The sequence below is a fragment of the Herpailurus yagouaroundi genome, unplaced genomic scaffold (assembly GCF_014898765.1).
Source record: "Herpailurus yagouaroundi ecotype Mexico unplaced genomic scaffold, PumYag 186, whole genome shotgun sequence".
Classification (NCBI taxonomy): domain Eukaryota; kingdom Metazoa; phylum Chordata; class Mammalia; order Carnivora; family Felidae; genus Herpailurus; species Herpailurus yagouaroundi.
The window spans coordinates 48,465,315-48,478,046 of NW_024412417.1; the positions used below are offsets into that span (position 1 = coordinate 48,465,315).

At 64.4% G+C, this 12,732-nt stretch overlaps 3 protein-coding genes across 5 annotated transcripts in view; 1 reads left to right on the forward strand and 2 right to left on the reverse strand.

The window, feature by feature from the left end:
* PLEC (plectin) overlaps positions 1-2,771 on the reverse strand; it is a 56,005-nt gene extending 53,234 nt beyond the window's left edge. For 2 of the 3 annotated variants that reach the window (XM_040494684.1, XM_040494682.1), the window contains exon 1: positions 1,272-1,470. In XM_040494684.1, the coding sequence (XP_040350618.1) occupies positions 1,272-1,464 (193 nt within the window). In that variant the 5' untranslated portion in view covers positions 1,465-1,470. Of the gene's footprint in view, positions 1-1,271; positions 1,471-2,671 lie in introns of those variants that run through there. The other variant, XM_040494683.1, reaches the window with a different exon arrangement.
* PARP10 (poly(ADP-ribose) polymerase family member 10) lies at positions 2,664-9,827 on the reverse strand. Its single transcript, XM_040494631.1, is given in 19 exon segments — positions 2,664-3,559; positions 3,562-3,630; positions 3,633-3,723; positions 6,209-6,276; positions 7,066-7,275; positions 7,278-7,480; positions 7,642-7,681; positions 7,684-7,728; positions 7,822-7,946; positions 7,948-8,072; positions 8,186-8,290; positions 8,326-8,486; positions 8,489-8,562; positions 8,564-8,801; positions 8,877-8,957; positions 8,960-9,024; positions 9,026-9,150; positions 9,213-9,602; positions 9,789-9,827. Coding segments are annotated over 19 exon segments (3,150 nt in total).
* Positions 9,828-12,524: 2,697 nt separating this feature from the next.
* Positions 12,525-12,732, forward strand: part of GRINA (glutamate ionotropic receptor NMDA type subunit associated protein 1) — an 8,142-nt gene continuing 7,934 nt past the window's right edge. Inside the window, exon 1 of the mRNA XM_040494709.1 lies at positions 12,525-12,673. The gene's annotated coding sequence lies outside the window, so the exon portion shown is untranslated. The remainder of the gene's footprint in view (positions 12,674-12,732) is intronic.

Genomic DNA, 12,732 nt, shown 5'->3' on the forward strand with positions numbered 1-12,732 from the left:
CCCGCCGCGAGGCTGAGGACTTGGTGTCTTCGAGGTAAAAAGAGCCCCCAAGAGGAAACATGTAAGTATGAAAGGGCTGAAATAGGCGATTTGCGGAGGAAAGAAAACAAAACGTTTGGTAAAAACAGAAGACAAATTCTTTCCCGCCCCTGAAATGGGCACAGACCCGGTCGCCGGGGGGACAACGGTCCGGGTGGGGCGCCCCTGGCAGTACTGCACCCCAGCCTTCAGGGCTGCTACCCCGTGACCAGAATCGGTCACGGAATCCATCCTAGCACAAAGGTCGTGCGCGAGGGTCGCGCCCTGCGGCCCTGACGGCAGCACAGCTCCTGGCAGGGACTGGTGAAGTCCCCCCCTCCCCCAGGGCAGGGGCTGACCCCGAGGAAGGTCCAGGCCTGAGAAGGACATCCACGATTTGCTGTCCAGTGGGTAAAAATCCTTCAAATCCGTATGTGACGCTTGAAGCCTGGCGGGTCCTGCGCCCGCACCCACTGTCCTGGGGCATCTCCCTGACCTCTGGCCTGTGTCTCCACCCACAACCCCTCACGGCCCCCAGTCCCATCCTTGCCCCACAGCTGGCCTTCCAGGCCTGTCCCCACCGGCCTCAGGGTGCCCTCCGGGCCTCCTGCAGGGGCCAGCCGTCCCGTCCAGGTGCCCCCATCATCGTTCTGTCCGCAGAGAGGAAGGGGGTCAGAGCTGCAGCCACTGTCGGGGAGACCCTCAGCTGGCTCCTCCCTCTCCCAGCACATCCTGCCTGATGGCCGCCAGCCCTGGGTCACCCACTCCCCAGCCGCCCGCCCCACACTCTCAGGGGCCTCGACTGGGCCTTTCCCACCCGCCTGCCCCGAGCAGCAGCTGCTGGAGGGCGAGGCAGGACCCCGAATCCCCCCGGGGGGCTGCAACGCTAGCCAACCGGGCGGCCCCTCCTCTCCCGCTCCTGTGTGCTTCCACACACCGCCAGCGGTAGCAGACCAAGGGGCCCGGAAGATGGCTCTGCCCGCAGGAGCCCAAGAAGGTGTCAGGGCATCCGGGCCCTGGCTCCTTGCGAGGCCAATGATGGCACCCCTGCGGCGGTCGCCACCTCAGGCCTCCTGCAGCTGACAAGAGGGTGCCAGCAGGTGGCGCTGTGCTGCCCGGGATCACCTGCCACAGACCGGGGCCCTCGGACCAGCTCGCCCTCTCTCAGCGCCCGCAGGTAGCGCGCAGCAACAGCTCAGACAACAAGCCAGGGTTAATGTCCGAATCGGACAGACGAGGCCGCTCGGCGTTACCTGCAATGCGGATGACTGCCCGCTCAGCAGGGTCCAAGACACTCCCATTGCCCCCGGAGCCACCTCCACCTCGCCGGGTCCTCTGCGTTTTCCCCAGGTTCCAGGGCAGTGTGTCCCCGGGGCTGGGCGAGCTGCTGCTGCCTCCGCTGGCATCCTCGGCCGCTGCCCGCACCTCGTGGTCCTCGGCCGACATGGCCTCCTGGAGAGGGAGCGGGAGGGGTCACCCTCTGTGTTTAGGCGGATACCGCACACTAACCAGCCGCTCCGTTAACCTAGACATTGACCGCACCCTTTCCACCCTCACTCCTCCTTGTCCCGCTTCACCCACATACTGACCACCCCCCTCACCCCTCCTTGTCCCGCTTCACCTACATACTGACCGCCCCCCTCATCCCAGACATTGACAACACTCTGCTCCCACCCACAACTGGCCTCGATCCGACCCGCTCACCTCTGGGACACCCACACAAAGACACCCTTCCTCCAACACTGACCTCACTCCCTTGTCTCTCACCAGGACACTGGCACCTACACACTGTCACCCAGGGGCTCATCCCACCACTCAGACACTAGCGTCCACTGGCTCCCACCCGAACCCGGACGTCCCCTCTACACCTCCGATCAGCAGGCAAGCCGGACCATCAGGACCGCACTCCCTCCCCTCTGCCAGCCGTCAGGGAAGGACCCCGGCCCCGGCCCCTGGTCGCTGGCGCTGTACCTCCAAGCTCCAAGCTTCACCCTCCAGCACCCCCATCGTCCTTCCCCGCCCCCAGCCCCGTGCGGTCCCACCTCGGTCTCCGCAGTGAAGGCCTATAAATATCTGGAGCCGCAGCGGCGTGGGCCGCAGGAGCCCGGCCTCCCCTCCGGCAGCCCGCCCAGCGCCTCATGCACGCCCGCACCGCCGGCTGCCGGAGCACACGCACACCCACGCGTGCCCGCTGCTCTGCTCCCGGTCCCCGGAGCGCTGGCGTGCGGGAGGTGAATGGGGCTCTGTCCCGGAGGGTGGAGTGCAGTGGGGGCACAATGTGGGCTCTGTGCCTCCGCCCTTGGGCTCAGGGCTGGGGAGGAGACGGCGGGCACCGAGCTGGGGGCCACCCGCCCCGCCCCCCACAGGCTGCTCTCCGGCACCTCTGCCTCTCCCCCCACCCCACCCCGCCGCCCCGGCCCCCTGCTGCCGGCCGCGCCTCCCCGGCAGCCTTTCCTGCCCACACTCGGGGCACCGCCCGTCCAGTTCCGCAGTCTGGGGCGCGCAGAGGTGGTGTCGTCCCGAGGGAGGATGGGCCGCGACGCAGCCCCAGTTCCGCGACGCCTGCTCCCGCAGAGCACCCCCCCCCCCCCAATCCCACCCCGCAGCTCCCGCACCCTGCGCGCCTCTCCATCCCGGCCCCGGTCCTACGTGCCTGGTGGCTCAGCTCGGCTAGGCTCGGCCGCCGCAGCCCGACTGCTGGGCCAGGAGAGCCGCGGAGGCTGTGCGGGCGGAGCGAGCCCGGAGCCCCGCCCCGGTCCCTGCCGAGCGCCGCCCATGCGGTGGCAGCGCCCGAGCGCGCTCGGGGCCGGGGCCTCACCGAGGCTGGGACGCGCGTCCGGCTCGGAGGGCCGCGCCGGAGCAGCGCTCGCCCCTCCCGCCAGGCGCAGCCCTCCCCGTGCGTACTGGGCGGGCCGGTCGGCAAGGAGACGTTGTTGGAGAGCGTGCGTGACACTAAGGCTACGTGGGGTCGCAGGGGTGCGCGCCGGGTCGCGCCTTGGCCCGTCGCCCAGGGCCGCCTCGAAGGAGCCACGGACGCTGCCCCTCGGCCCTCGCCTCCAGCCGCGCCGAGGTCCCTCGCCCCCCAAGCGGGGGGCGGGGGTGACCGGGAGCTCCCGAAGGCCCCGCCGCCTGGTTTCACAAACACGTTTATTCAAACAACGGAGTTGCGTTCGGGCTAGGTCGGGCCGGGGTGGGCGGTGTCGAGCTGGCCCACCCTCCTCCCGGGCTCTGCTGACCCCTGGCGGCTGGGTCGGCCCCAAGCGGGGACACAGCCCTGGCCCTTCGTGCCGGCACCCACCTGTCCACGCACAGCAGCCGGAGGCAGGGGCGCCCCCACGGGCAGCGGAGGCAGCCGAGGGGCCAGCACGGCTGTGCGCCGCGGGGAGCCGGGCGCCAGGGACTGCTGGGCCGAGCGAGGAGGGGGCCCTAGGGTTAGGTGGCTGGAGAGTGGCCCAAGAGCCCAGCCGGGTCCCCTGGGGGAGCCTGCTGTGAAAAGTGACCAAGATCCCGGGCCGGTGGAGGCAGCCCAGGAGCAAGTGCCAGGGGCCCGCAGAGGGGGCACCCGCAGGCCTCAACGGCCCTGCCTGTCGTCACCTGCCAGCAAGAGTGCCCGAATACCACCTTGTGGCCGTCAGCGTTGGGGGGCCAGTAGCCGTCCTGAAGCGACAGGGAGGGGCACCCTGCTCCCCTGCCCAAAGAGCGTGCCTGTGAGAGGAGGGGGGGACAGCTGAGGGCCAGGGTCGCCAGGCATCAGCAGAGCCCGCGTCCCCGCTGCCCTGTCTCACTGTCTCACTGTTGAGGCTGCAGTAGCTACAGCCTGAGCACAGATGTCAGCTCAAGGACTGCCCACGCCATGTGACAGGTCCAGGACCCGCTCAACCGGCCGCCTCTCACAGACCGCCGCAGCGGGTGCCACATACGCTCCACCTGCTGGGAAGCCAGTCAGGGCCAGGCTCTCCGGAGAGCCTCCTGCCCTACCTGCTGGGCCACCCCAACAAAAGTTGAGAAATCAAGAGCCTTCTCTTGGTGGAGCCAGGGTCTAGGGAGACCACGCGGCTCCAATCATGCTGTGTCCAGCTGCGGAGGCCAGGCAGACATTGGCTGCCCGGGTGGGGCCCCGAGGCCTGCGGGTGGGCAAACCCAAGCACCCACCAGAACTCGGCACCCACATCCGGGTCCCCCTGCAGAGAAAAGCTAGGCTAGGCGCCCACTGCTCACAGGATTTCCCTTGAAACACCGAGGCCTGTCCTGGACCTCTCGGCACTGGGAAGACCGCTGTCCGCCATGGGGGGCCAGTTCAGGGGCCCAGACAGAGCTTCTGAAGAAATTCTGACTCACCTCTTCAGGGGGGTGCAAAAGAATATCACATCCGTGAAACAAGACTGACTTCTGTGAAAAGGAAATAGTCTGAAAACACGGAGAATGGAATGTCTGAGTTGAGTCCAGGGGGGAGACCGGGTGACGAGATCAGGAGTGGAGTCGGGGGGCGTGACTCGGAGCCAGCGGTGGGGGCCCCGTGGGGACAGGGCGGCCCGCACGGGGGTCTAAGGCCTGCACAACCGGGCCTCTGCGAGAAAACGGGGCACAGGTGGCGGCCAGCAAGTGAGGGCATGCGGGGAGGAGTTTCCCTATGCTGAAGGCGGCGTCTGCCGATGGAGAGGATCCACGAAGGGCCGAGAAAGACACATCCCCGGCACCTACCTGCTGGGGAACCTTCAACTTTTTTGTTTTTTTTTTTTTGCAAGTCACACTTTGTCTTTTTTTTTAATGTTTATTTATTTTAGAGAGAGACAGAGTGCTAGTGGGGGAGGGGCAGAGAGAGAGAGAGAGAGAGAGAGAGAGAGAATCCGAAGGAGGCTCCAGGATCTGAGCTGTCAGCACAGAGCCCGACGCGGGGCTCGATCTCACGAACCGTGAGATCATGACCTGAGCCAAAGTCAGACGCTTAACCGACTGAGTCACCCAGGCGCCCCGACTTTCAAAGCAAAAGAAAACTTCGCCAGTCTCCAGACACACACACACCCAAAGTCTACATGCAAACGGGACAAAAATCTTGGGAAAAAATCCACATGCTCGTCACAAAACTGCTTGATGCTAAGAGACCACAAGTGGATTTTTGTTTAGCTTTCCAAAAAACAAACTGTTTAAGAGCAAAGAAAGAGTACTGTCTTTCAAAGATCTGAAGGAAACACTTTGACCCTGAATGCCGTAGCCAGCGACGCTACAGACATCGTGGGAGGAAACGAGCACACTTTCGGGTACACGAGAACCCGCGACACGTACTCAGCTTCACAGGAAGGTCTCAAACACCCGGCAACTGTCCTTGGGGGGGGAGTTATTCCAATATCAACTGATAGATGCAAATGACCTGTAACGGTAAAAGGCAAAATAGATTTAAGAGTCCAGGATATTTACTACCCACCCAAGGAGTTACCTCTACTAAGCAGGTGAAGAATCTGCAGGAAGGGAACAAGGGGGTGCCAGGCAGCCGAGCACAACCCAGAAAACAGGAAGAAAGTAAAAAAAAAAAAAAATTAAGTGCCACGAGTCCTTGAGCCCTAGAGTATTCTTTCATGCAACACAGCTGTAACAACTAGGATTTCAGTTCCCTGTCGCCCCTGTGGTTTAACGGTGAATATTTTTTCATTATCGCTCTATGTCCATCACCGTACGGCCCAAACACGGAGCCTCATGATGGCTGTAGACAGAAGATGACGTCGGTCAGCCTTGGTGACATCATAAAAATAACGTACCTGACCAGATTGTGATGGAAGAGGCAAGGGGAGACCCAGGAGGGGAAGGAAGCCCACTGTCCTCGTCCTCCGTGGAGGAAGTTCGAGTGTACCATGTAAAGTCACAGAGGCGCTCCCTGGCAGAGTCATGTGCGTGTGAGGAACTGAACCCACAGAGGAGGAAGGGGTGAGGGCAGCGGGGCCTCTGCTTTTAGAGTGCTAAGTCCAGACCTGGAGGGAAAGCACTTCACCCAGTTACAGTGTTCACCTGCAGGAGAGCGGTGGGGCCGGCGGTGGCGCGTGTCTGGGCCAGGTCGGGGGAAGGCCACAGCTTTGTGCCTCAGTGACGAGGCGGGCTCCATAGTCCCCTCCCGCGTGCCTGTCTGCGGGCCGTGAGCACACGACCTGCCCTCCTTCCTAAGTGACCGGCTCATTTTCAGTCCAGTCCCTGCCCTCACCTTGCGGCCACCCTTCGTCCTGCTGCTTGTCAGCTCGGGGCGCTGGTTCCCCACCGGTGGCTCCCGGTCTTTGAGGCACACCCACGCTCAGAGTTTCCACATCTAGGCAAGTAAAAATACTGCAGCGAGCCCTGTTTTTGCTGGGGCAGACGCTGTGGCAGGCAGAAGATCCCAGAACGGCGCCGGGCACATTGTCTGTGAGACGAGCAATCCTCACGGTAGCCGCGAGATGGCGTCACCACCCCATGCTTCAGACCAGGAACCCGGCAGGGAGAGGCCTGTCCTTCACCGTGGCCGTAATCAGCAAAATGGGTCCCCGGGCTCAGGCCTGTCAGATCCTGCCCCCCCACCCAGACTGTGAAAACCTTCTGGGCAGGAACCAGGGCTCAGGAGCCCCATGCTGCCTCGTCCCCCAACCCCGACACAGGCAAGAGTGTCAGCCCGCAGGCTCTGCCAGGCTAAAGTGGTGGCCATGACCCAGGAGGTCACGAGGCCGGCCAGACGGAGCGTGGACCTGACCAGTCGATGCGCACCCTGCCATGAGCAGCATCCAGGGGGTCAGGGAAGACACTCCAGCCCGTCCAAGGGCCCCTTCAGCCTCTGCTGTGGCGCTGACGCCCGGAGAGGAAAGGGTTCCGGGCCACGGCTAGAGCACTGGACCCTGATGGCTGGCCCACCCCACCCTCCCCCATCCGGGCACAGCCTCACGGAGGGGGGGTGCCCGAAGCTGCCAAGAGGAAGGCCAAACGCTGACTGCAGGCCAGCCCGCAGCACTGTGTCCCAATACCATGGAGGACGGCGCGGTCACCGTCAAGGGCAGTGCTCACACCACGGCACCGCTCCAGACGGGGTCTAGCTCTGCAGGCGACATGCCCCCCAGGACCCCGCCATCTCCTCCCGGAGGCATACCTCCAACGCCCCTAGTGCCCCCTCCGGCTTACCCCCATCCTGCTCAAAGGCCACACGCGCCACCAGCCAGGCCTGGCCACCAGTGCCCCCCACCTGGGAGTCCATCTTCTGCCTCCAACACAGGGGATCCAGCAAGGAGAGGGCCAGGGCTCACTGCGGCACACGGCGTCCTCCTGCTGGGCCGCCCGGCCTTGAAGCTCCAGGGACCGCTCGCGGCCAGCACGCCTCCGCTTGCAGCCGCCTAGGCCCCTCCCGGCCCTGGGTGCAGACTCCCCCTCAGGCTTCTCTGTCCCCAGCTCTGGAGGCGGCCAGCCCTCCCCATCGGGGTCCTCCAGGGTGGCCATCAGCCCTCGGACCTCCTCTGGGTCAGTGGCCAAGCCCAGCCAGGGTGCGGCTGCAGGAAAGGATAATTCAAGTGAAAGGTGGAGAGAACGTTACAGGCGCAGGGCCACAAAATGGGTGCGGGTGTAGGGCAAGGTAGATGGTGAGGTCAACAAAGGGCCATGGGATGTGCTGGGGTCCCCAGTGTCATGCTCCCCCAGTCACTGCCTGTACTGTCTGGGGCCACAGGGTGTGGGAGTGGCCAGAGGGGGCCTGGAAACTGGGTCCACCTTTCAGGAGGGAACGTCAGGGCCCAAAGGCACCCATCCCAGCCAGGCCCCTGAGCAAGAGTGGGGGAGACACCTGGGGCTGTGATGAGGGACAGGGGAGGGGCAGGGTGGCCTCTGTCTCTACCTCTTCAGGGTCTGTGTCCAGGGCAGCCCTGGCCAGATGCTCTGTCCCAAAGACACATTGGAACTGAGCCTCCGGCCCGGAAGCGCTGATCTGGGTCTGGGCCACCCAGGAGCCTGGCCCTGCTCTGGGCCTTCAGGCTCAGCACGTGACAGACAATGCCCCCTAGCGGACTTTGCAGAAACTACTCCGCCCCCTGGCATGGGGCCAGGGCTCCCCAGAGCTGTAGGACCATGGTAGGAGGGGAGCGGTTTGCAGGCTCAGGGCACCGGAAAGGTATCCAGAGCCTCCAGTGGGAGGAGAGCCAAAGGCGAGGAATGCTCCTGGGACACTCACCTGAAAGCCAGTCAGATCTAGTCCTCCCACCGGGAAGACAGCAACACGTCCCAGGCCGGCAAGAAGGTCCTCGTGGTCAAGTTGTATGAAAGGCATGGTTCCTGGCTCCGGGGACAGCGCCATGCCCACCAGCACCCCCACCCCGGTGGCCCCGCAGGCCCCAGGCTCACCCACCCCACATGCTCCAGAGACCCTGGGGCAATCTCCATAGGGCCCGCTGGGCCTGGAGGCCCCACAGACCCCAGGCTCATCAGCCCTGCCTCCTCTGAAGAGCCCACTGGCCCCAGGCTCACCAGCCCCCATGTCCCAGTGACCCCACGAGCCCTAAGCTGACTGGCCAAGCCTTTCCAAGAGACCCTATAGGACCTGTCGGCAGAAAGGCTCCTTCCTACCTGTGCTGGTGCCTCCTCAGAGCCCAGGGTCACCGTCCCTGCACCCTTCAGTGCCCTTGCTGGCCCTCCGGCCTCCAGGACAGCATGCTCAGTGGCCTCAGGCTCCAACTCGACCCGGCAGTCCCCTCCACTGGTGTCCTTGGCAAGATTCTCAGGCTCATGGGGGAGGAGACTCAGCTCTGATTCCTGCAGCCGGTGGTCCTGGTGCAGAACCACTTGGGCCACTTGGGGGAAGGCGAGGACAGAGGGCCATCGCGGTGTGAGGGATAGGGAGGGGTAGGCCACTCAGTCTACCTAGCCCCACTCCCCTTGCCAGTGCTGGAAGGAGACAATGGTGTCCAGGAGCCCAGGCTGGCTGCGAAGGCCCTCCAGGGGCCCCTGCCACCGCAACACACACTTTCCAGGTACAGCTCCAGCAGCAGCAGGTGCGGGGGGGATGCCCCCTCACACATGCACAGCTCAGGCCTGGGGCACCCAGGCCAGGGACAGACACCTCAGCCCCCTAAGGCCCGGGGCCGGGCCCGGGCCTGTTCCCCCAGGACGCGGACCTCTATGGGGGAGGGTGCAAGTCGGCTCAGAGCATCTCCCCAACAGGCACTGCCTCTCACCCCCCAGTCCTGCCTCTCACCCCCCACCCCCCCCAAGAAGGGCAGGGGCAGTTGGGCCAGGACCCGGTCTGGTCCGGGGCTGCCCAGGGCATGGCGGGGATGCTCTGGGTGCCCCGTGGCACGCAGCAGGGTCTGGCTCTGCGGCTCCAGGCGCTGGGGTGCACAGCAGAGGGCAAAGGAACACGGCGGCACCACGGAGCATGCACCCCTCCTAGACCCAGACCCTCGCTGCATCCTCGCTGGGGCGGAGAGGGGCGTCGGGCCGGCAGCCCGCAGCCGGCAGAGGGCGCTCAGGCTGCCCCTTCCACCCGCCCCCTCACCTGCCGGCTCCTGAAAAGTGCCAACGCCCCCTCGGCCGGGTCTCCGCCAGCTCCGCACAGGGGTACCCCCCGTCCCCCACCCCCAGCATCGGCTTCTCTAAGCAGAGCACGAGCGCCTCGTCCGCAATATCAGGCGGCAGCCCGCGGAGCTCCGCTGCTGCCCACCACCCCTCCCCCCACACCTCCCCTCCCTGTGACCACCACTGCCTCCCCCCACCCCAGCCCTGTCCCCGCATCCCTGGGGCCTGACCCGGCGGGAAGGGCAGTGGCGCCACAGTCCCACCCTGCTCCTTCCAGCCCCTTCCAGGACCCTCAGCAGCATTGTCTGGCGTGCCCCCGCCCCCTATCACGTTGTGTGTTTGAAGCGGGGAATCTCACACTCCCCAGACCCTGAGCTGCCCCAGCCCCTGCCTTCAGACAGGACTCCTGAGTCTGCTCTGCAGGCAGAAGGCCTGGGGCAGGAAAACAAAAGTGAAACTGCGGGAGAGAAGGGAGAGGGGGCTGGGGACCGCCTCCCAGGTGCTTCTCTTCCTCCAGGCAGGCCCCTCCTGTAGGACCCTTCACCCCAGCTCCTGTGCCTGCAAAGAGCCCCTGGCTGACCAGGAGGTGTGGCCAGGTCTGACCCCTCAGCTCAGCCCACTAGCCCCATCTGTCCCAACGCAGCTCACAGGCTGGTGGGGCGTGGGGAGTGGCCCCTGGGGGTCCTCTACTCCCACTGGCCTCTCCCTGTGAACCTTAAAATGGCCAATCACTCTCCCTACTCAGTGCACCGGGGGTCTTGAGTCATTGCCTCCCACTCAGGGACCTCAAGCTCGGTGTCACTTTCCCCTTGGGTGGCCAGGCCTGCTCCTGGCTGAGGCTGGCTGGCACCTCTCTCCAGAAATCTTCGCAGACCCCGCTGCTCAGCCCTCACACCTAGCAGGTGACTAGGCCTCACGCCTCAGGAGTGAAGGCGAGCGGCTCCTGTCCTCGGCCCGCAAGTCCTCTGCCCCTCCCGGCACAGCCACGCTCTGCGTCCTCTGCTCGCCTTCCTGTGGCTCTCCCGTCTGTGCACCTGCCGGTCCTCCCATCCGACTCCACCACTGCCCTCGTCGTCATCATGGCTAGCCTAGAAGGGGCAGGCGCTTTGCCGACACGGCTGGCTGCAGGGGAAATGGAGGGACAGACAGGGCCCAAGGCAGTGCCGGGCCTCGCCCAGGCTGCACCCTTAGATCCACACCCACTCTTGCCCCCACCCCCACCCCCGGCCCATCTGCTTTCAGCCTCTCAGAGTTGTTCCCATGACTGCTCTCCATCTCCTACCTCCCGTCTACCCCTCAGCACCTGCTACTCCCCCAGGGGGCTGAGGACCGGCCCAGCCCGCACCTCAAGTTGCACACCGAGCGTCCCTGGCCTGTGCCTCCATCGTCGCTTCCCCAGATCCCTGCCCTAACCTCTTAATCTCCCTCTGCCACTCCTGCACACCCCACTATCCACCCCCGACAGAGAGGGCAGGGTGAGCCTCATAAAGCGGCACAACAGCCACCACAGCTTGAGTCACTCGCAGCAAAAGCCAAAGTCCAGGCTCTGCCTGACCAGGCCCCAGTGCCCTCTCTGTCCCCATCCCCCATCCTCTTCTTCCAAGGCAGCAGATCACTCCTACCTCAGCACCCATGCACGGGCCCTACCCTCTGCCTGGATGAGCCTCTCCCACAGAGTCACCCAGCTCCCACCCCACCCCCCCCCCCATGACTCCCCTACCCCACCCTTATTGTTAGATTTAACCTGAACCTCAAGTCTCTAAGGACCTCTGACTTGCGTAGGCCCCATCCAAGGCCCTGACTTCAACTTCATATGGGTCATTTTTTAATTCTTTTTCTCAGATTGGGCCCCTCAAATTGTATGAGCTTCTGGTTCTACAGAACCTGAATCTATCCCTGCCCGCTCTATATTTTCTCTTCTCGTAGAACTCATCACCTCCTAACGTACCATGTAACCTACCTAGTACACGAGTCCCTGACGTAGAGGGTCTGCCACTGGCAGCAGTGTACTGGGGTAGCTCAGATCATTACGCTTTCAGGAATTCTTGTGAACAAGCTGTTAAACCGGTGGTAGCTTGGAATCAACTGTGATGGGTGTGTTTGTGACATTAGCACGTGCAAAAGTTTGAGATCAGGGCTTCCCCTGCTAGCTGCGGGTCTCAAACTTTGAACCAGCACACCATGCGTACGGGAGAGAACATCTTCCGGGCCATTGCGGGTCTGGGAGAGGCCAACCGTGGCACAGGAAGGTCCCCAGGCACTGCTGCAGAAATCGTCCATGGCTGTGACAGTCAGCACATCGTCAAGAGGGCCGCTGAAGCTAAGGGAAGACGCTGACTTGGCCTCCAGTCCTGGCAATGAAGCAGGGCTAAGAATGCCACCTTTACAACCTAAAGACGTGATGAAGACAGGAAGGATAAAAGGCCCAGGACCCCACTGGAAATAGTACTCAATGGTTGCTAGAGAGGATGGAGCAGTTAAGCCATCAGGCCTCTGGGTTTGGGATAGACTCGGACGAAAGGGCAAGGGAAAAGAGAAAGCGATGTTTTAAGACCAAGGAGGCATAGAGAGTCCTTGGCAGACTCTGCATATGCCAGATTTAGGAAGACATTTCCCAACTCCCTGAGCCGAATCGGCCAGACCAGGCCTTTGTCCGTAGGGTCTCAGCCCTCACGGCCCAAGCCTTACCCTTAGGCGGGACGCAGGGCGCAGGCCTGGGACCCGGAAAGGAGCCAGGAAGGCGGCCACAGTGGGTAGGATCCAACCGGGAAAAGCCCGGCCCTCCCTGCAGAGCACCGCCCGCAGCCCGGCTCCACCGCCCCCAGGCCCCGCCCCGAGCCGCAGGCCCCGCCCCGCGCGCCCGGCCCCGCCCCGTCACAAAGCCCGGCGATCTTCCAAGCCGCAGGCCCCGCCCCGTCACAAGGCCCCGCAGCAGCGTCTCCGGGCCGCAGGCTCCGCCCCGCACCCTCGACCCCACCCCCGGCCCCGCCCCGTCACAAGGCCCCGCAGCATCTCCCGAGTCGCAGGCGCAGGCCCAGCCGAGCCGGCCGCCGAGCGGGTGCTGGTGTGGGTGCGGGCGCAGCCGCCATCGACCGCGCGGTCGCGCACCGGACACCGTGCGCACCGTTCCGGAGGCGCCCCGCGAGTGGTGAGTCCCTGGCCCGAGCGCGGCAGCGTGGCTACCCTCTCGGCCGCCGGGCGGGCCGC